Below are 19,920 nucleotides of genomic sequence, written 5' to 3' on the forward strand. Positions count from 1 at the left end.
AAGGCCAACTACGTGCCAGGAACTGTTCTAGACACTGGAAGGCAATGAAATCCCTGCCTCTAAGGGTTGTGCTGAGGGTTGAGACTAATGTCCCAAGTTTAGCTCAGCTAAACAAATAGTACGCAGCAAACAGCTCAACAGTCACTACTATCATTGCTTTGCAAAGACTTGAGGGTCAACTAGAGTGCAGCACCCCTTCTGCCACTCGCTGATGGAGAGGCTTGGAGCAAGGGACCCTGGAGCACTGAGCCTCAGTTTCCCATCTGTATAATGCAGGGGATACTTTGGAGGAAGGTTGGGTGAGGGGAAAGTGAGTTCTTTCACATTAAATGCTGGGTACACGTGAGGTCCCCCGACACTGGCCAGCTGGATTAGGACCAGCAGACTGCCCCCCTCCACTCGCTGCCCCTTGCCCACCCTGTCCCCCTACCCCTGCAGGAACACATACAGCCCCCGAGGGGTCCAGTCGAGGTTGGAGTTTATTTCTGCCAGAGTCTGGAGCCTGGGAGGGTATGGGGGCCTCCTCCAACTCCCATGAGAAACTCCAACTGAACTGTGATCACACAAGAGCAACCAGAAGGGAGCATGGGGGGAGGGGGAATGCGTGAGATCCCCTTATCTTGCCCCTCTGCAAGGGTCAAAGGCTGGTGGTGGCCTGGGGCTCAGGGTGCTGTTGCTCAGAAGTTCTGGGGTCAGTGGCTAAGTGGAGAAAGACACGGGGAGAGAGAGGGAAAGAGGGAGCGGGAGGGGGAAGGGGGAGACTTAAGGGGGAGGGGGAGGAGAGAGAGGGAGGGGGAAGGGGCGTGGGAAGCCCTGGCTGAGGAGGGCAGGGGAGCCATGCTCCCTTCCTAATATAGATCATTCATAACTGAAGGAAGGATTTGGAGCTGGATGGGACCCCAGCTTGCCAACTATACCCGAATTTCTCCCGAGCGAGAGCGCCCCAGTCCTTTCCTCCCTGCTTGCCCGCTCCTCTGTGTTTAGGGGTTCACGGGAAGTCTCAGGCGACCCCCCGCCCCCCCCCCCCCGTGGGGTTGATAAGTGCTGTTATGCCAGAGGGTGGCACCATTTCCAAAGTGCAAGAAGCCAGAGGGTTGTTCGTGGGACAGGCACCAAGTGGGCCAGGGAGGGAGGGCCCGGTGGCTGCAGGCAGGGTAGGGTCACTGTGTTGGGGCCGCAGGGGACCCTTCGGGCTCCGCGGGCAGTGGCCCAGACCCCGGCTCCGCCTCCTCCGCCGCCGCCTCCTCGTCGGACACCACGCCCTCCTCCAGTCGGAAGACCTGGCGCACTGAGCGGGTGGTGAAGGTGAGGGGGCCGCGTCTGCGGGGAGGAGAGACCAGGGGGCAGAGAGAAAAGTGAGAGATAGGGAGATATGGAGAGACAGAATAAAATGGGGAAGGGGGCACAGAGAGATGAGGGGACAGCGAGATACTGGGGTTTATGGAGCGAGGGTGCGCATGTGCGGGGTGGTGGCCTTACCGAAGCCGGTTCCTCAGCGTGTTCAACTCCCGGTTCATGGACTCGGAGGCCTCTGTGACATCCTCCAGCTCGTGTTGCAGCCTCCGGCGGACTGCCTGGGCCCGGGACGCCTCCTCCTCGGCCTCCTCCAGCTGCCGCTTCAGCTGCTTCACTCGAAGGTTCCCCTTCTCCAGCTTGGCGTGAGCAGGGGGGCCGGGTCATTTCTCTGGGTGCTACCCTTACCCAGAGCTCCCCACAGCTCATCCCTCCTACATCCTGACTCTGTCCTGTGCCCTGCCATCTATTCATGCTTTGTTCTTTTCTCCTAGATCCTCTCACCAGCCTCCACCTCAGATTCAAATGTGAGGTCATCCCCCACTCGGCCTCAGAGGGATCTTTCTATGCTCAGGGCTGACCCTGCCCCTTCCCTGCTCAAAGTCCTCCGTGATTCCCCAGTACCCCTGGGACAAGGTCTCAGCCCTTCAGCCTGGCATTCCAGGCCCTAAAGGGTCTTCTTCCCAAAAACACACTGATCAGACCATCTTCACTGAGACCCTCCCCAGACCCTGTCATCTCTCTCTCCATGGAGGGGACATACATAATCTGCCTCCTACCTACTCCTCTGACCTCATTTCTTATCATTCAACCCCCCCAACCTCATTCTTCTCTCAAGCAATACTGGTCTGCTTTTTTGCTTGGAACTCACCAAGCTCATTTCCATACCCCAGGGTCTTTGCACCTGCTGTTCCCTCTTCCTGGCTCTTTCTCACCCTTCAGTATCAATTCAACTGTCACTTCCTTAGACAGGTCTTGCTGACACCCCACCCCCAATCTAGGGGGGATTCCCCAGTCCTCTGTGTCCCCCCTCTCTCTTCATTCTCTTTTTTCTTCATAGCCCCTGTCACAATCTGTAATTATCTTTACTTGTTTATAGGTTTATGGTATCTTTCTTTTCCTACGTTGAAAATGTGAGCTCTTTGAGAGCACAGTCCTTCTCTGTGTCATTCACAGCCACATCTCCAATGCCCTGCATAGTGCCTGGCACATAGAGGGTACTCAACAATTGTTTTGTGAGATGAATGGTGAATAAAACACAGCTGAGCTTTTAAGGGCACAGCAACTAGAATCAGTCACATTTGAGCCTGGGGTGGAAGCTGGCAAGAGGATCTCTCTCTATTGACTGTGTGACTCTGGGGCAAATTATATCCCCTTTTAAAGTTTCCATTTTCTCGCCTGTGAAATGGAGCTGATGAGGGAACGTAAGCATGTATTTTTTAAAAAGCAGGTAGCATACTACTTGGGACACAGTAACTGCTCAATAAATAATTAAGAAAACAGACTCTGCAGCCAGAGTGCTGGAGTGTGAACTCTGGCTCTATCTCTTACTAAATAAATAATTGTGAGCAAGTTAATTCACCTTTCTGTCTCAGTTTTCTCACCAAAATTAGAGGGAAAATAATAGTTTAACCTACCTCATAGAGTTCGGATAAGAATTAAGTGTACTATATGTTATGTTTTTAGCATATTGCCTGGCTCGTAGAAAGCACTCAGTAAACAGCAGGTGTTGTTATTTTAGCTGTGGCCTAGCCTCTGGATAGGGTTTAACTTCTTCCCTCTCCCTGGCTGTCTAAGGTCCCCACCAGGGCCTTTCCTGGATTCCAGAATTTATGGATCACAAAGTCACTGATTCCAGCTCTCTGCTGGTGCACCAAGCCCCAGGATGGTGTCTGCACTCAGTTCCAGTCCAGCACCCACACGTTCTCTTGTGATGGGAACTCACTGCCTCCAGAGATGGCATGTGCTACTTCTCTGTCAGTGGCCCCCCCACCACTCCCACTGCACCTCAATGACATCAGCTGCTCACCTGGTCCCGGAGCTGGTCAGCCACCCTCCGTTCCTCCTCCACCTGGAGCACCACCTCTTTAAGCCTCTTCTCAGCCCTGCGCACCAGCTTGCCAGAGAGGATGCGCTCCCTATGGAGAGGTATGAATGGGAGAATCAGGAGAGCTGCTCACCTGGGGCTCAGTCCCCCAAGCCTCGTCCAGTGGCTACCTGTTCTCAGAGTGGCCTCTGCCCTCTTTTCCACCCACAACTGGCTCCCACAGTCTACTCAGGCCAGACACTGGCACCCAGGCTCCCACCAGAGAATCTAGTCCCTAGCTTCTAGTAAGATGCCTGAAGGTCCTAAAAGTGTCTCCATGTCTATACCAGTTTTCCATATCCCACTCAGTCTCTCATATTCAACTGTATTCCCCCACCACCCCGCCCCCAGTCTTCCTCCTCTCAGGGGACTGACCCACTGACCACCAGTCCCTAAGTCAGACCACCAGGCATTGTCCTCACCCCTTCTCTCTCCTTTGCCCCACCCCCAGCCCGTTAGTAACCGAACCCTGTCCCATTGCCCCCTGGGCTCTGTTGTGTCCCCTCCTCAGCCTCACAGCCCTAGCCCCCAGTTCAGGACTCAGCATCTCCCACCTGACCTTCCCTCTACCTGGCCTGGAATTCTCTCTCAATTTCTTTCTCTAGCTTTCTGTGTTTGTGGAACAGTCTGGAAGCCCAAAGCTCCATCTCCAACCATCTCTGTTGTCTTCTCCCCTTCTCACTCACACACTTTCCCCGGACAAGCTCAGCTGTGCCCCAGGTTTCTACAACCATCAACAGCCTGTTGTCTGCTAAATCCGTCTCCTGAGCTCCAGCCTGGTTCAGCCCCCAGCCTCAGCTATCCCCAGACCCTGCACACCCTGCACTGGGCTCAATGCCTTCTCCCAAACCTGCTCCTCCTCCTAATCCCCCACGATCCACCTAGATATGCAGGTCAGACTGATGGGGCCATCCTTACCTCCCTCTCTTCCCTCCCGTCTCCTTAATTTCCCCCATCCCCACGGTCCCTGCTCATCCACACCTGGGTGAAGTCCATGTGATGGGGCCCCTAGCAATGGGCAGTGCTTGGCAGCCATGACCTGGCAGCCATGACTCGACATTCCCTTAAATCTGAGCCAGCCACATGACTTTCTTTCTTTCTTTTTTTTTTTGGCCGTGCCATGTGTGGCATGCAGGATCTTAGTTCCCAGAACAGGGATCAAACCCATGCCCCCTGCAGTGGAAGTGTGGAGGAGCCCTAACCACTGGACCACCGGGGGATTCCCTACATGACTTGCTTTAGTAACAGGATGTGACAGAAGTGACATTGTACCAGTTCCAAATCTAGACCCCAAGAAGCCCTCACTCTTGGAACCTTCACTTTGTCATGTGAACAATCCTGGGCCAACCTGGAGCAGAGACAAGTTAGCCTAGTTGTCCCAGGCCAGGCTGGAGACATACGAGAGCCCAGCCAAGATCAGCAAATCCATCTAGCTGACTTTCAGCTGAGCAAAGATGCATGAGTGAGGCCCACCAAGCTCAGATCAGCAGAACCTACCAGCCAACCCAAAGACTCATGAGCAATAATAAAAAATTGTTTTAAGCCACTTAAATTTTAAGGTGGTTTGTTATGCAGCTATAGCTAACTGCTACATTACTGTTTAAATTATATAGTGGGAATGCAGTTACTTGCAGCACAAAGCATCCTAAATGACATAGGAAATCATCAACCATTAATATTATGATGCCTTTTGGATGTTTCTAAACCATGTGCTTGTAACACAGCTCCCCTTCATCTCATTGACCAGAATGTGAGGATTGCCCTCCAGCTGTGCCCTCCTCTCCTGCCTACCTGCTCTCCTGCTCCAGCTGCTCCTCAGCCTGGGCCAGCTTAGACTCAAGGGCAGCGATGATCATCTTCTGGCGGGCCCGGGCCCCAGCGTCTTCCTCACCCAGGCGTCCCCGGAGCTCCTGGACCTGCCGCTCCAACTGCTGCCGCCCGCTCTCTGCCTTGGCTGAGAAACTGCGCTCAGCTGACAACTCTGTGGTCAGTGATTCCACCTGCATCAGTGGCAAAGGCAGGACTGTCATGGTGGAGTCTCAGAGGGAAGGTGGGAGGTAAATGCAGGCACCTCCCACAACTAAGTGAGTTGATGATTGTTAAATAAATAGCACAGAACCTGGTATATACTAAATACTCAACAAATGGTAGTGTGTATTTTTCTCCAATTGGCTCATCAGCCAATGGCAGTGCCAGCCCTGGGTTTTAACCTTTTAGATAGGTTTTTGCTATTTTAATAAGCCCACAAGATTATCACAAACTTGTTTAAACGCTATAACTTCTACCTTTGACTGTGAATGAGTCTATTCCAAGGGTTATCACAGTTTTGTTTTGTTTTGTTTTCTTTTTTGTGTGCGGTACGCAGGCCTCTCACTGCCGCGACCTCTCCCGCCGTGGAGCACAGGCTCCAGACGCGCAGGCCCAGCAGCCACGGCTCACGGGCCCAGCCGCTCCGCGGCACGTGGGATCCTCCCAGACCGGGGCACGAACCCGCGTCCCCTGCATCGGCAGGCGGACTCCCAACCACTGCGCCACCAGGGAAGCCCGGGTTATCACACTTTTGTTCGCACCAGGCTCATCTGGGGAGCTTGTTAAAAAATTGTGGACTGCAGGGTCGCCCCACTCCAGAGATTCTGATTCAGCAGGTCTGGAATGGGGTCCACGAATCCGCATTTTCAACAAGCATCTCAGGTGGTTTTGAAACGAATGATATGCAGGACCGTTTTGAGAAATGCTGGCTCAATGAACAGGAGCTACTACATTGGGAATGTGTAAACATACCTCTAATAATAGTGCTTGTTTATTTATTCAGCTCCTACTCTGAGTGAGGTCCTATGCCGGGGACACAGAAATTAGTCAGATCCAGTCTGATTCATACTTTACTTCATTTCACCCTCAACTTCATTTCACCCTCAAAGGAAGACATCGACGTGGTGATTAGCATATGCTTTTTTTTTTAAACCTTTTTTGGAAAATAAAACCGTGATATAGAAAAAGTAAAAAACAGATCAAATATATGGCTTAATGGGTTTATAAAAGGCAGACATCATTGTCGCCCCTGCCCAGGTCAAGAAACAGAACTTTACGCACCCATCCTAATAACAACCTCTTCCTTTTCCCCCAAATAGTATGTCATCCTGACTTTGGGGGTGATCACTTCCTTGCTCTTTTTTCGAGTTTTATTACTCAAAGATGCATCCCTAGATCCTATAGTTGAATCCTGCCCATTAAAAAAAAAAAAAAGAAACTTGTATGGACTTCCCTAGTGGTCCAGTGGTTAAGACTTCACCTTCCAATGCAGGGCGTGTGGGTTCGATCCCTGGTCAGGGAGCTAAGACCCCACCATGCCTCACAGCCAAAAAAACCAAAACATAAAACAGAAGCAATATTGTAACAAATTCAATAAAGACTTTAAAAATGGTCCACATCAAAAAAAGCTTTAAGGGACTTCCCTGGTGGTCCAGTGGTAAAGAATCCACCTTCCAATGCAGGGGACATGGGTTCGATCCCTTGTTGGGGAACTAAGATCCCGCATGCCGCAGGGCAATTAAGCCCATGCACCACAACTACTGAGCTCGAGCGCCTCAACTAGAGAGCCCGCGTACCACAAACTACAGAGCCCACGCACCCTGGAGCCTGTGCACCACAACTAGAGAAGAGAAAACCCACATGCCACAACTAGAGAGAAGCCCACATGCCGCAATGAAAGATCCCACATGCCTCAACTAAGACCTGACGCAGCCAAATAAAAATAAAAATGTAAAAAATAAAAAAAAAATCTTTTAAAAAATTTGTATATGACTTTTAAGTCTCTTTTAATCTACAGTTCCCTACTCCATCCCTTTTATTTCCTTACAGTTTATCTGTTGAAGAATCTGGGCTGTCTGACCTACAGAGTTTCTCTGCATCTGTATTTTCCTGATCACACATTCACGGTCTAACTCAGCATGCTTCTCTGTTCGGTTTCCTTCAAATAGGCAGCTCGGTCCAGGGAATTAATTCTTTTTCTCTATGAGTTTTCAAGGTAATGAAATGGTTCCATATCATTTTATGAAGGTGACTCTACCGTGTTGAACAGTCATCCACCAAGAACTCATGCCCATCTGGAACCTCAGAACGTGACCTTATTTGGAAAGACAGTCTTTGGAGGTGTAATTTGTTAAATGAAGATGAGGTCATACTGGATTGGGGTGGGCCCAAAATCCAATATGACTGGTGTCTTTACAAGAAGAGAAGGAGGCACAGACACATAAAGAAAACACAGGGAAGGCCGTGTGAAGATAGAGGCAGAGATTGGGCTGATGCATCTACAAGCCAAGGATTGCTGGCAACCAGCAGCAGCTGGAAGAGAGGCCTGGAACAGATGCTCCCTCAGAAGGAATCAATCTGATGACACCTTGATTTTGGACTTCTAGCCTCCAGAACTGTGAGAGAATAAGTTATTGTTGCTTTAAGCCACCCAGTTTGTGGCAATGTTACAGCAGCCTCAGGAAATTAATACAGTGACTAATTAGTATTTTTAAAAATATCACTGTGAACTCGTGTATTTAAACAGATTTGATGGATTTAAAGCGGTGCGATTCTGGCCCTTGTTGAAGCTCAAGTTGCTCCATTTGGGGCCAGTGGGAGCCTTTCCAGGTTGACTTCTAAGTGCTTTTGAGATAACCAGGGTGTGTTATGGACTGAATGTTTGTGTCCCCTCCAAATTCATACGTTGAAGCCCTAATCCCCATGTGATGGTACCTGGAGATGAGGCCTTTGGGAGGTAATTAGGATTAGATGAGAAATGTGAGGGTGGGGCCCCTACGATGGCATTAGTGCCCTTGTAAGGAGATACCAGAGAGCTTGCTCTCTCTCTACCCCCACATGCACAAAAAGTCGAGGCCAGTGAGTGCACGATGAGATGATAGCCACATATAAGCCAAGAGAAGAGGCCTCAGAATGAAACCTATCTTACTGGCACCATGATCTTGGACTTCACAGTCTCTAGAACTGTGAGAAATACATTTCTCTTATTGAAGCCGCCCAGTTTATAGTATTTTGTTATGGCAGCCTGAGCAGACTAAGGCATGGTATGACAAGATGGTCCAGGCTACTCTGATTCATTTCCTGATTCAGATCTGGAGTGAGCCATTTCTTTTGAAAAAAAAAAAAAGCCCCATTTTCTTTTAGTGGGGGAAATGGTATTTCTAGACCACGATGTTCATTGCTGTTGGGTTGGTTATTGTTTAGAGGCTTTTTCGGTGGACAGAGATAGGATGGATCTATACAAATTACCCCATAAGTTCACATGAATACATCCAAGTCAAATTTGGGACTAGAGGGTTTTTGTGTGTTTTTTGTTTTGTTTTGTTTTGGCCATGCCACACAGCTGTGGGATCTTAATTCCCCAACCAGGGACTGAACTCGGGCCACAGCAGTGAAAGCCCAGAATCCTAACTACTAGGCCACCAGGGAACTCCCTATTTGTTTGTTTTTAACTTAGCCTGTTCTCCATGACATCTATATATTGGTTCTCACGTGCTGATGATCCTCAGATTATGAACACAGGTAGAGATGATAGAATTAGAATATCCCATCCTTAATCATTTACTTTATCCCACATTATACACATAATATTACTATTACCAATATAATTACTGAATATAGTAATAAATTTTTCTTTGCATATTTGCCCATTCTCTCCATTTAAAAAATAGTTGTGTTATAAATAAATGAGCATTTAGCCAATTATCCTTCTTATTCCTTTTCAGCCTTCACTTAGTTGTAGAGCTACGGGCAGACCGTATGCTCGTTACTCTCTGTAGCTGATGTCTCTCTAGTGACCCTGATCATCTGAACCTGGATCTCCAGGGCAGTGGTTCTGACTCCTCATGCCTCAGAACCACTTGGAGAGCTTGTTAAAACACAGATTCCTGGGTTTCCCCACCTCCAGCATCCCTCATTCATTCGTTCCTCATTCGCTTGGTTGGGGCCCCAGAACTTGCATTTCCAACAAGTTTCCAGGTGAGGCTGATACTGCTGATCTCGGGGCCACACTTTGAGGACTGCTGCTCTCCTAGATTCTTCAGGAAGGGCTCCTGGGAATAACAGTCTCTTGCACGTTGACAACTTGTTTATGTCCTTTATACATGAAGGTAAGTCTTATATCTTATAGGTAACCAACAAGGACCTACTGTATTGCACATGGAACTATACTCAATATCCTGTAATGGAAAATAATCTTAAAAAGAATATATATGCATATATATAACTGAATCACTTTGCTGCACACCTGAAACTAACATAACGTTGTAAATCAACTCTATTAAAAAAGAAAACCAAATATCTGCACATAAAACAAAAAAGAAAAGAAAGTAAGTCTTGCTTGATACAAAATCCTTGGCTCACATTTTCTTTCTTTGAGTATCATAACTATATCCCTCCATTTTCTCCCAGCATAAAGTCTCGCTGTGAAAAATCTGATGACAATCTAATTTTCTTTTTCTTATATATCACTTGTTTATTTTTTCCTGGATGGCTAAAGAATTTTTCCCTCTCTTATAAGTCCAATCTGTCATGGTATGAGTTAGTATGGGTCAATATCTTCAGGTACACAGTGGCTACAAACTTTTCTGCTTCAGGAGTTTTCTTGCATTATGGTTTTTGGTTTATTTGCTCTGACCCCTTGCTTTGATTTTCTTCTTTGGGGGCTCCTATCATCCATATGTTGGATCTTCTCTGCCTGTCTTCAATATTTGCCATTTTCTTATGAATTCCTTTTTGTGTCTTTTATAAGTTTTATTTTGGGGACTTCGCTTCTGCCGCAGTGGTTGAGAGTCCGCCTGCCGATGCAGGGGACACGGGTTCGTGCCCCGGTCCGGGAAGATCCCACATGCTGCAGAGCAGCTGGGCCCGTGAGCCATGGCCGCTGAACCTGCACGTCTGGAGCCTGTGCTCCGCAACGGGAGAGGCCACAACAGTGAGAGGCCCACGTACCGCAAAAAAAAAAAAAAGAATCCGCCTGTCAATGCAGGGGACACAGGTTCGATCCCTGGTCCAGGAAGATCCCACATGCCACAGAGCAGCTAAGCCCGTGTGCCACAACTACTGAGCCCACGCACCACAGCTACTGAAGCCTGCACACCTAGAGCCACAACAAGAGAAGTCACTGCAATGAGAAGCCCGCACACCACGACAAAGAGTAGCCCCCACTCGATACAACTAGAGAAAACCCGTGCGCAGCAGTGAAGACCCAATGCAGCCAAAAATAAATAAATAAAATAAATAAATAGGAAATAGGTTTAAAAAAAAAAGTTTTATTTTGATTTTTTTTAAAAGGTTCTCCTTTTCACCAACAGCCAAAGATGTGGGCTGGGCTAAGTCACATCATTCTTTATATGACTGTAGTATCCCACGGGCTCTCCACTAGGCATATACTGGCTTATTTATTTCATTTATAATGAGCACCCAGTACTGTTTTAGGTAAAAACTAAGAACTAAAACTAAGACAGAGGCCCTATGCTCAAGGTGCTTACACTCCGTTGGGAAGATGGACCACAGACAAATAAGTAAATATATAATAGAATGCCAGGCAGTGGTAAGTGATATGAAGAGATTAAAGCAGAGAGAATGGAGAGAAATTATGGGAGGGAGGGTGGCTGTTTCACACAGGGTGGTCAGGGAAGGCTGTTTTGAGGGAGTGAGATGTGTGATGGTTTGGGAGAAGGGCTTTCCAAGAGGAGGAAACAGCAAGTGCAAAGGCCCTGAGGTAGTAATAAACTAGGCATAGTCAAGGAATAGTGAGGAGGCTGGTGTGGCTGAAGCAGAGTGAACTAGGGGAAAAAGGGTTAGAGATAACTAAGGTCTGAATTAGCCAGGGACCAGAGTGTGGGGCCTTTTTGGTGACTGAGATTTTACTCTGAGTAAGATGGGAGTGCATCATCATGGTGTATGACTGCTTCTCCTACTGGTCTAGGGGCTCCCCCAAGGGCTGAGCTGGGTTCTTACTCCTCTCTGAGTCCCCAGCATGAGAGGTCTCAAAATGTATCTTTTAAAATGTATGAAATAATAAAGATGTAGGTCTCTCTTTGGAAATCTCACCCCTCTAATGTCTGCTTGGCAAACTCTTAACTTCCTACAAGACCTCTTAAGGAATCACCTCTATCAGGAAGTCTTCCCTGATAGCCCCCAGCCTCCAGGCTGGATACTGATCCAGTCTCCTCTACATTCTCACAGTGTCCTGTGCTTCCTCCATTTTCATTTGAATTTCGGTATTGGGATAGGCTGTTTCCTCCATCAGACTAGGATGTCCTTAAGGGCAGAGACCTGGAATGATCCATCTCTAGGTCCCTAGCACCACCCAGAATAGGATATGGGCCTCCAGAAGCCTCATAAAATATTTATAAATAAATAAACAAATGAAATATGCTTTTGTCTGTCTGCCTAGCTCCTATGTATCTTTAAAACCCAGCCAAATGCCCCTTCTTGCAAATGCCTCTCTTGCAGAGAGTTCTCTCCCTCTTGTTACTGGGCCCTCAATGCTTATATTATCACACATGTCACTCTGTAATGTCATGGTGTAATTCCCTGTCTGTTTCCCCAGGGAACTCTGCAGGATAGAGACCCCACATAATTTATCCCTGAATCCAGCCTTTGAGAAGCTTCAGAAATACAAGTGAATGAATGTATCAATGTCTCCCCCACCTTGAGAACTCCTATTCAACCTTCAAAACCCAACTCAAATATTCCCTTTTCCTACGTCTGTTGAATAAGAGAACTGAAGGTGTTATGGTCCCAGGTCAGCAAGGACCCAGGCTGGCAGTGGGTGACCCAGCTGTGCTCACCTGCAGAAGCAGCTTGCGGTAGCGGTCATTGAGCAGCTCTGCATTGCTCTGCTCCTCCTCCAGCTCCTCTTCCATTTGCCCCAGGCGCCCCTCCAGCTGACGCTTCTCATCCAGAATGGCAGCCCTAGGGAGAACGGGCACGGGGGCGGTGAGAGAGCAGGATGGCCAGAGGAGGGCGCCCTGCCCCACATTACCAGGGACCACTCACTTGCTAAGGCTGCCGTTGGCCACCTCATCTGCCATTTCGTCCCGCTCCTGCTGGGCCTGCCGCCGGGCACGGTCTGAGGCGGCTAGTTCCTGTGATGAGCGAGAGAGGGGGTGGTCAGCTGTGGTGAGGGGAGGCTGTCTGGGCACTGGTCTCCCTGGCCCTCACACCTCAAGTCTCTTGGCCTTTTTTTCTCTGCACTTGAACATGCTGCCCCTGTATAACCTTGGAATGAACTTCAGTCTATAGGCAGATGTCTCCTAAATCCGTCTCCGGAGCCCCTGGTCCGTGTCCACCTCTTGCTGCCCCTCAAGGCCCCTCACCCTCATAGCCTCCTCACTGAGCCCACTATCTCCTTTCAAGCCAGTTCCTCCTCCAGTTTCCCCCGGTCATCGGGCCAGACCTCCTCGACTCCTCTGCCTCCTTACCACCCATAGCCCTGTCTGTCCTGCCCTTTTACTCTGCCCTGGTCCCTCCTCTGCGTCCCACAGCCCTGGCTCAGGCTTCATCCTCCCTCCCCAGCCTCCCAGCCTCCATTCTCCCCCTAGTCCATGCCCCACACCGCCCCAGAGAGGGCCTTGCGGCTGTGCCTCAGGACCCTCTCTGGGCTCCCAAGCTTCCCCCAGGCCCCGCCCCCCTCCCTTCCCCCACGGCCCCGCCCATCCTGGCATCACCTCCTGCAGTCGCAGCACTTCCGCCTCCAGCCCCTTGAGGCGCTTCTCACTCTCCCGGTTCTGGGCAAAGATCTCCTCCCGGGAGCTGCGCGACTCCTCCACCTCCCGCCACAGCTCCTTCATCTGGGCCTGGGAGGAATTTAGCGAGTGAGCGGACCCAGCCTGATCGTGACTCACGGGGACGCCCCCTACCCTCGCATCAGCCCTGTGGGGGCTCCCCGTGAGCAAGCAGAGCCCTGCGGACCTGGGCTTCTGCATCCCGCCCCCGGCCGCTGGCTGTGTGACCTTGGGCCAGCCCCTTCCCATCGCGGGGCCTCACCTCTTTAAAAAAGAAGCACATCAAAATTAAAGTAAGCCTAAAATGGGGATAATATTTGGGCTCTGCAGTAATAATAGGGATGGGAAACACCGATCACTTACCTTGGGCCAGGCTCTATTCTACAGACACACTGACTCCTTTAATCCTCACAACTCCAGTTGGTGGGGACTATTTTCCGCCCCAGTTTACAGATGGAGAAACTGAAGCACAGCGAGGTTCAGCAACGTGCTCAGGGTGGTAAGTGGCAGAGACAGACTGAACCCAGGCTGCCTGGCCCTGGAGTTCACCCTTTTAGCCACTTTGATACCTGGCCACGTTATTGATGATTGATTGATTGGCCGCGCCAGGTGGCACGCGGAATCTTAGTTCGCAGACCAGGGATCGAATCCGCGCCCCCTGCCGTGGAAGCGCGGAGTCGAAACCACTGGACAGCTAGGAAAGTCCCAAGCTACCTGGTCACATTATTAAGAGTGTGTAGGGATGCTGGTAAAAGGGTTTTTCTCCTCAAAGGTGCTTAAAATAAAGAAAAATAAAACACAAACGAAATGTCCATCGCCGTTAAAAAAAAAAAATCCCCACCCTATCTTTACAATGGTGTAGCTAGGGAGGACAGCGGGCAGGCTTGGTAGTAGAAGGATAACTACCATCACTGTTACTAATATTATTATTATCTGCTTGATAATAATAGGTTTTCAGTGTAGGGGTTTTTGCTCAGTGATGACATGGTTTATAATTTTCACTTTTTGGGAGGAATCTTCATACATCAGTGCTGCCCAACAGAAATACACTGCAAGGACCTAGGTTCTTTAACGTTTTCTGTTAACTACATTAAAAAGGTAAAAGGAAATAGGTAAAACTAGTTTGAATACTATATTTTATGTAGCCTAATATATCCAAAATATTATTATTTCCATTTATAATCAATGTGAAAATTATTGAGATGTTTTACTTTATGAAGTCTTCTGAATCTAGCATGTAACTTGGATTTTGGACCCACCCACCTTTTTTTTTGGCCTCGCCAGGTAGCTTGTGGGATCTTAGTTCCCCAACCAGAGATGGAACCTGGGCCCGCAGCAGTGAGAGCAGAGTCCTAACCGCTGGACCGCCACGGAATTCCCTTTTTTTTTTTTCCCCTGCCACATTTTAGATGCCCAGTAGCCACATGGGGCTGGTACCCTCTGTATTGGACAGGCCAGGTCTATACTTAAAAAAAACAAAAATAGAGACTTCCCTGGTGGTGCAGTGATAAGAATCTGCCTGCCAATGCAGGGGACACGGGTTCGAGCCCTGGTCCGGGAAGATCCCACATGCTGAGGAACAACTAAGCCCATAAGCCACAACTACTGAGCCTGTGCTCTAGAGCCCACGTGCCACAACTACTGAGCCTGCGTGCCTAGAGCCCATGCTCCCCAACGAGAGAAGCCACCGCAATGAGAAGCCCACGTACCGCAATGAAGAGCAGCCCCCGCTTGCGGCAACTAGAGAAAGCCCGGGCGCAGCAACTAAGACCCAATGCAGCCAAATAAATAAATAAATTTATATTAAAAAAATAGACTTTACTTTTTAGAGCAGTTTTAGGTTCCCAGCAGTTTGGGGCAGAAGGTACAGAGATTTCCCACACAGCCCCTACCCTCACACATGCACAGTCTCCCCCATTATTAACATTCCCCACCAGAGTGGGACCTACCTTGATGGTAGGTATCAATGATGAACCTACCGTGACACATCGTCATCCAAAAAAAATTCTTTTTAAACAACCATGTATAAGTTTCATAATGGGGCTGGGGGGGAACCCGAGGTATTTCCACTTCCAAAATGAAATACAATAGGAAATTGCACTTACACATTATGCATTTTAAATAAAGGAAGTAAAAAACAGGAAAAGAACCCAATGAGCCTTTGGGGCATGGATGTTTACAAAGCTGTTGCCTACGCTGGGTGCAGCTCCTGGGATCGAGAGGGTGGGGCCCCAGTTGGTTTTGGAGCCGGAGGGAGGTGGGGCCCTCCCTGGTCCGAAGCTTAAGCTCCGCCCCTTACCTGCATCTTGCGAAGCTGCTTCACGGCCTCCTCCTTGCCCTGTCCGCTGGCCGCGGTCTGGGCCTTCAGCTCCTCCAGCTCGGCCTCCAGCTTCTTGCGGGCGGCCACGGCCACAGCGCGCTGCTTGCGTTCCTCGTCGCGTTCCACCTCTGCATCCCTCAGCTGGGACGGGGGAGGCCGGGAGGGGCGGGCTCAGGGGACGGGAGGCCCAGTCTCCCTCTACATGCTAGTGACATAGATGTCTACCCTCCAGCCCTGGCCCAGGCCTCCAGCCCCGTTCCTCCTGCCCCTTGCCTCTCTCCACCGCCAAACCCCATCATCCTCTCCAACCCCACAGCCCCAGCTCAGGCCTCACCCTCCCCCCTTGCCCCAGCTTCCTCTCTGCTCCCATCTTTCCCCCGCCAGCCCATTCCCGATGGCTCCAGAAGGGTCCTTCTACAATCAGAGCTGACACTGCCCCTCCCCTGCTCATGGCCCTCCTGCGGCTCCCCAGTGCCCCCAGGACTAAGTTTTGGATGAGCCCATGGCTGGATCAGTGGAGCCAGGCGAGATCAAAAAAACACCCAGAGACACCCCCACCCCACCCCCCCGCCTTGGATCACGTCTTCATCTCTCTCAGGGCCTCCCAGCTCCAGTCTCCCCCGCTCCAGTCTGCTGCCCACATGGCCCCAGAGGGGTCTGACACTCAGAGCTGACCCGCCCCTCCCAGGCTCAGCACACATCACCTAGCAGAGAGCCTTGCCCACTGCAGACCACAGGAAATTCCTCCACTGAATGAATACTGAATGAATGAATGGTGCAGAGACAGAGAGAAAGAGATGGAATGAATGAGGAAGCAGGTGAAGGAGTAAATGAATACGGGAGGAAGGTCGTGGATGAAGCGGGGTACAGATGAGCTGGTCAATGAATGCGTAGATGAGTGCCTGGGTAGGTTGTGGGTGTGGAGGGCTAGATAGTGGAGTGACTGGGCTGGGGACAGGAGGTTGATTGGAAGCGGGTGTTGGGTGCATGGAGGGGAAGTCAGATGCAGAGTTGGTTATGTAGAAGTTCTGGTTGCTGGGGAGGCTGTGTATGGGCGGCCAGGTGGCTCAGTAGATGGGGTGGTAGCTGGGTGGAGGGTTTTGGCGGATGGAGGGTGTCTGAATGGGTCAACAGGATGTGCGTGTGGGTTCATGGGTCATGATGGGTGAGTGGGTTGGGAAACAGGAGGCTGGCTGGCTAGCAGGAGGGACTTGGGTAGAAACACGGAGTGGAGTAGAAGGTGGGTGGGTGAGACTTCCGGCCTCTCTTGCTGCCTGTAAGCACCAGGGCATCCCCCGCTGGACGGGCGCCCTGCCTGTACCTGCTTGGCCAGCTGCCGCCGCCTCTCCTCACCAGCCTCGTCTCGGCCCTGCAGGTCCCGCTCGTGCTGCGCCTTGAGGGCCTGCACGGTCACTTCCAGGCGCAGCTTGGCATCGTCAGCCGCCGTCAGCTCATCCTCCAGCTCCGTCACTTGTGTTCGCAGGTCGTTGGCTGCCTGTTCGGCCACCCGGCGGGCTCGCTCCAGCTCGTGTACCTGGAGGGGAGGGAGAGTTAGCACTGGGGCACCTGGGTGACCGAGGAATGGGGAGGCCAGGACCCGAGATCTATCCTAGGCTAGAGGGGAGGGAAGCTTTGACAGACGAGGGGGAGGCAAGTTGACGTGCCCATCCTAGTTCGTTCATTCACACGTTTAACATTTCCTGAGCACCTACTTACTATGTGTCTCATTCTGGATCATCCTAGAACATATTTTATTAATAACCTATGCACCATAATTCTATTATCTGAAGCTCCTGAGAATCCAATTCCAGTGTTTGTTAGGTCGGCTGACTCTCACTCATGGTGGATTATTTCCTCGTAGGTTTTGTGATCTTTTTTTTTTTTTTTTGGCCAGGACCTGCGCAGCTTGCGTGATCTTAGTTCCCCGACTGGGTATTGAACCGGGGCCCTGACAGTGAAAGCTCAGAGTCCTAACCACTGGACGCCCAGGGAATTCCTGGTCTTGTGATTGGTTTGTGAGCTCACTTCGTTGTGGCTTCACCTTCAGGAATCCCATGTGGAAATGTGTTGAAGGCACGTAGCTCCAGAGTTAGCAGTGTTGGTTTCTGCCAGACTCCCCAGGATATTACCAACCCACTAGCGACTACTATTTTTTTCTCAGCGTGGGGCTTTCCAGACCTTTCAGGGAGGTGTAAATGAAAACCCCAAATACCCTGTGAAAGCAGACCTGGGCTTATGAATTCTCAAAGACACCCCCCCACGGCCTCTCCTTAATTGTCACCTCCTCAGAGAGGCATCCCCTGGCCTGTCAGGGCCTCCCTGTTACCCATGCTCCTGGCACTGAGTCGCTCTCTGACTCAGCCCTAGTCACGGTGGTCCTTTTCTATGTGCTTATGTGTCTTTTTGGGCAACACCCACCTCCCACATTGGCCTGTACGCTCCACAGGGCAGGGACTATATCTGCTTATCACCCCTGCCTAATTACCCTCATGAAAATGCTGGTCAGTGACAGTATCTACTTTCAGTGCTTAGAAGGGTCCAACTGGTCCCCCTTTTATTTGGCACCTGCCAATCAACTTGGTTGACTTGAAGGACTCAAACTTCTCCCATCAACATCCTACTTCCCACCAAGGCCTTTGGAGTCACTATATATAACTTAACACTTTTCCCAAAGGACAGACCTTAGCAGTTTGAGCATGAGTTGGATTATCCTTGGGGCTGCAGGCCAAGGGTGTGCCATGGGGATGGAGGTTCTTTCCAGGCCTGGCTAAAAGCTCCATTGGATTAATGCCAGAGCATGTGGAGAAAATAAAGCCCTCAGCCATTGCACCCCTGGCAATAAGGAAGGATGCTGGGACTGTGTCTGCCCAGGGACCCAACTAAACACGCCTTCCATCAGTGCCTCCCGTCATTAGCCAGGGTGGCTTGTGGCCCTGGGCCTGTTCTGGTAGATGCTCCACAAATATATTTATTGCGCACATGAAAAAAGGATGGTGTGGAGGGTGCCTCAGACCTTTCAGAAGCCTGGGAGGCTGGGATACTGGCTGGGTGAGGGGGGACTGGGAACTGGCCTGGGAGACCCCCGCACAGGCCCTGGAGGGATGTATGTGTTGGGGGAAGATAGAGATCTGGTAGGGGAGCCTGTGTGTGCTCAGTGGAGTTGCGGGGTGGCAAGGCGGGGTGTCTTCACAGTGTGTGTGTGTGTGTGTGTGTGTGTGTGTGTGTGTGGTATATGTGTGATGTGTGTGTGGTATGTATGTATGCGATGTGTATAATGTGCGTGTGGTGTGTGCGCTATGTATGTATGTGGTGTGTGTATATGTGTGTATGTGCATATATGCGTGTGTTGTGTGTGCACGCGTGTGCACATCCGCATGTTTGTGGAGTGCGTCTCAGGCTGTATGTTGTGGTAAATTTTCTTCATTTTCTTTTTTCTTTCTCTCTGAGTCACATACACACAAGATGAGTGGTTCTCATGCTCTGTGTGTACACATGAGCAGGCGTGCTTAATGGAAGAGTCGCCTCACATTCCATGAACACACAGGTGAATACGTATGTTTTTTAAGCAGCGCTCATGTTCAGTGTGTGAACATATACGTTTGCTGGAAGATTCTCCTCCTGTTCTGTGCCCGTGAACATGCACGGTGATGACTGGCTCTCCTTACTTTCTGTGTGTGTTGTGTGCACGCGTCTGCTTGGCAGAAGATTCTCCTCCCGTTCTGCACGTGTGCATGAACACGTATGTCTGGTACGTGAACGTGGGGCTCTGATGCTGGTTCCCTTCACCCCGCGTGTGGGAGAGCACACACGTGTGTACGTGCGCCCCAGCGTCACGGGTGCTTGTGTTGCCACGTGTGTGTCCCCGGACGGGGGGCTGCTCACGCTCTTGCCGACGTCATCCTTGCTGCTGAGCAGCGCCTCCAGCTCGGCCCGCAGCGCCCGGTTCTGCCGCTCCAGCTCCTCCCGCGCCTCCTGCTCCTCCTCCAGCGCCCGCGTCAGTGACAGCGCCCGGGCCTCACGCTCCCGGCCCTCCGCCTCGACCCGCTCGCGCTCCTCCACCGCCCGAAGGACGGCTGCCTTCTCCTCCGCCAGGAGCTTCCGGGGTGAGGGAGATGGGGTGGGGGAGACAGGTTAGCTGAAAGGAATGTACAGGGGGATGGGGAAGACAGGGCAGCCAAGGGCAGAGACAGACAGACAGACAGACAGAGGCAGAGACACAAGAGGGAGGTAGAGGGATTAAAGTCGCAACCATGTCCCAAAGCAGCCCAACTCTTCAATGGACCACACGGTTGGTGGGAATGTAAACTGGTGCAGCCACTATGGAGAACAGTATGGAGGGTCCTTGAAAAACTACGAACAGAGTCACCATATGATCCTGCAATCCCACTCCTGGGCACATATCCAGAGAAAACTACTATATGAAAAGATCCATGCAACCCTATGTTCACAGCAGCACTGTT

The 19,920-nt window shown here is 50.7% G+C and overlaps 1 protein-coding gene across 1 annotated transcript in view; it reads right to left on the minus strand.

The window, feature by feature from the left end:
- Positions 1-466: 466 nt before the first annotated feature.
- MYH14 (myosin heavy chain 14) overlaps positions 467-19,920 on the minus strand; it is a 90,743-nt gene continuing 71,289 nt past the window's right edge. Inside the window, exons 33-42 of the mRNA XM_022586090.3 lie at positions 19,343-19,555; positions 16,782-16,994; positions 15,440-15,601; positions 13,084-13,212; positions 12,413-12,501; positions 12,205-12,328; positions 5,171-5,379; positions 3,323-3,431; positions 1,480-1,652; positions 467-1,320 (exon numbers count right to left, since the gene is read on the minus strand). Of these exons, the coding sequence (XP_022441798.2) occupies positions 1,161-1,320; positions 1,480-1,652; positions 3,323-3,431; positions 5,171-5,379; positions 12,205-12,328; positions 12,413-12,501; positions 13,084-13,212; positions 15,440-15,601; positions 16,782-16,994; positions 19,343-19,555 (1,581 nt within the window). The 3' untranslated portion in view covers positions 467-1,160. The remainder of the gene's footprint in view (positions 1,321-1,479; positions 1,653-3,322; positions 3,432-5,170; positions 5,380-12,204; positions 12,329-12,412; positions 12,502-13,083; positions 13,213-15,439; positions 15,602-16,781; positions 16,995-19,342; positions 19,556-19,920) is intronic.

This window comes from Delphinapterus leucas, chromosome 20, assembly GCF_059928025.1.
Source record: "Delphinapterus leucas isolate spDelLeu-1000000601 "Yukka" chromosome 20, BTC_Dleu_Yukka2, whole genome shotgun sequence".
In the NCBI taxonomy this organism is placed as follows: Eukaryota; Metazoa; Chordata; class Mammalia; order Artiodactyla; family Monodontidae; genus Delphinapterus; species Delphinapterus leucas.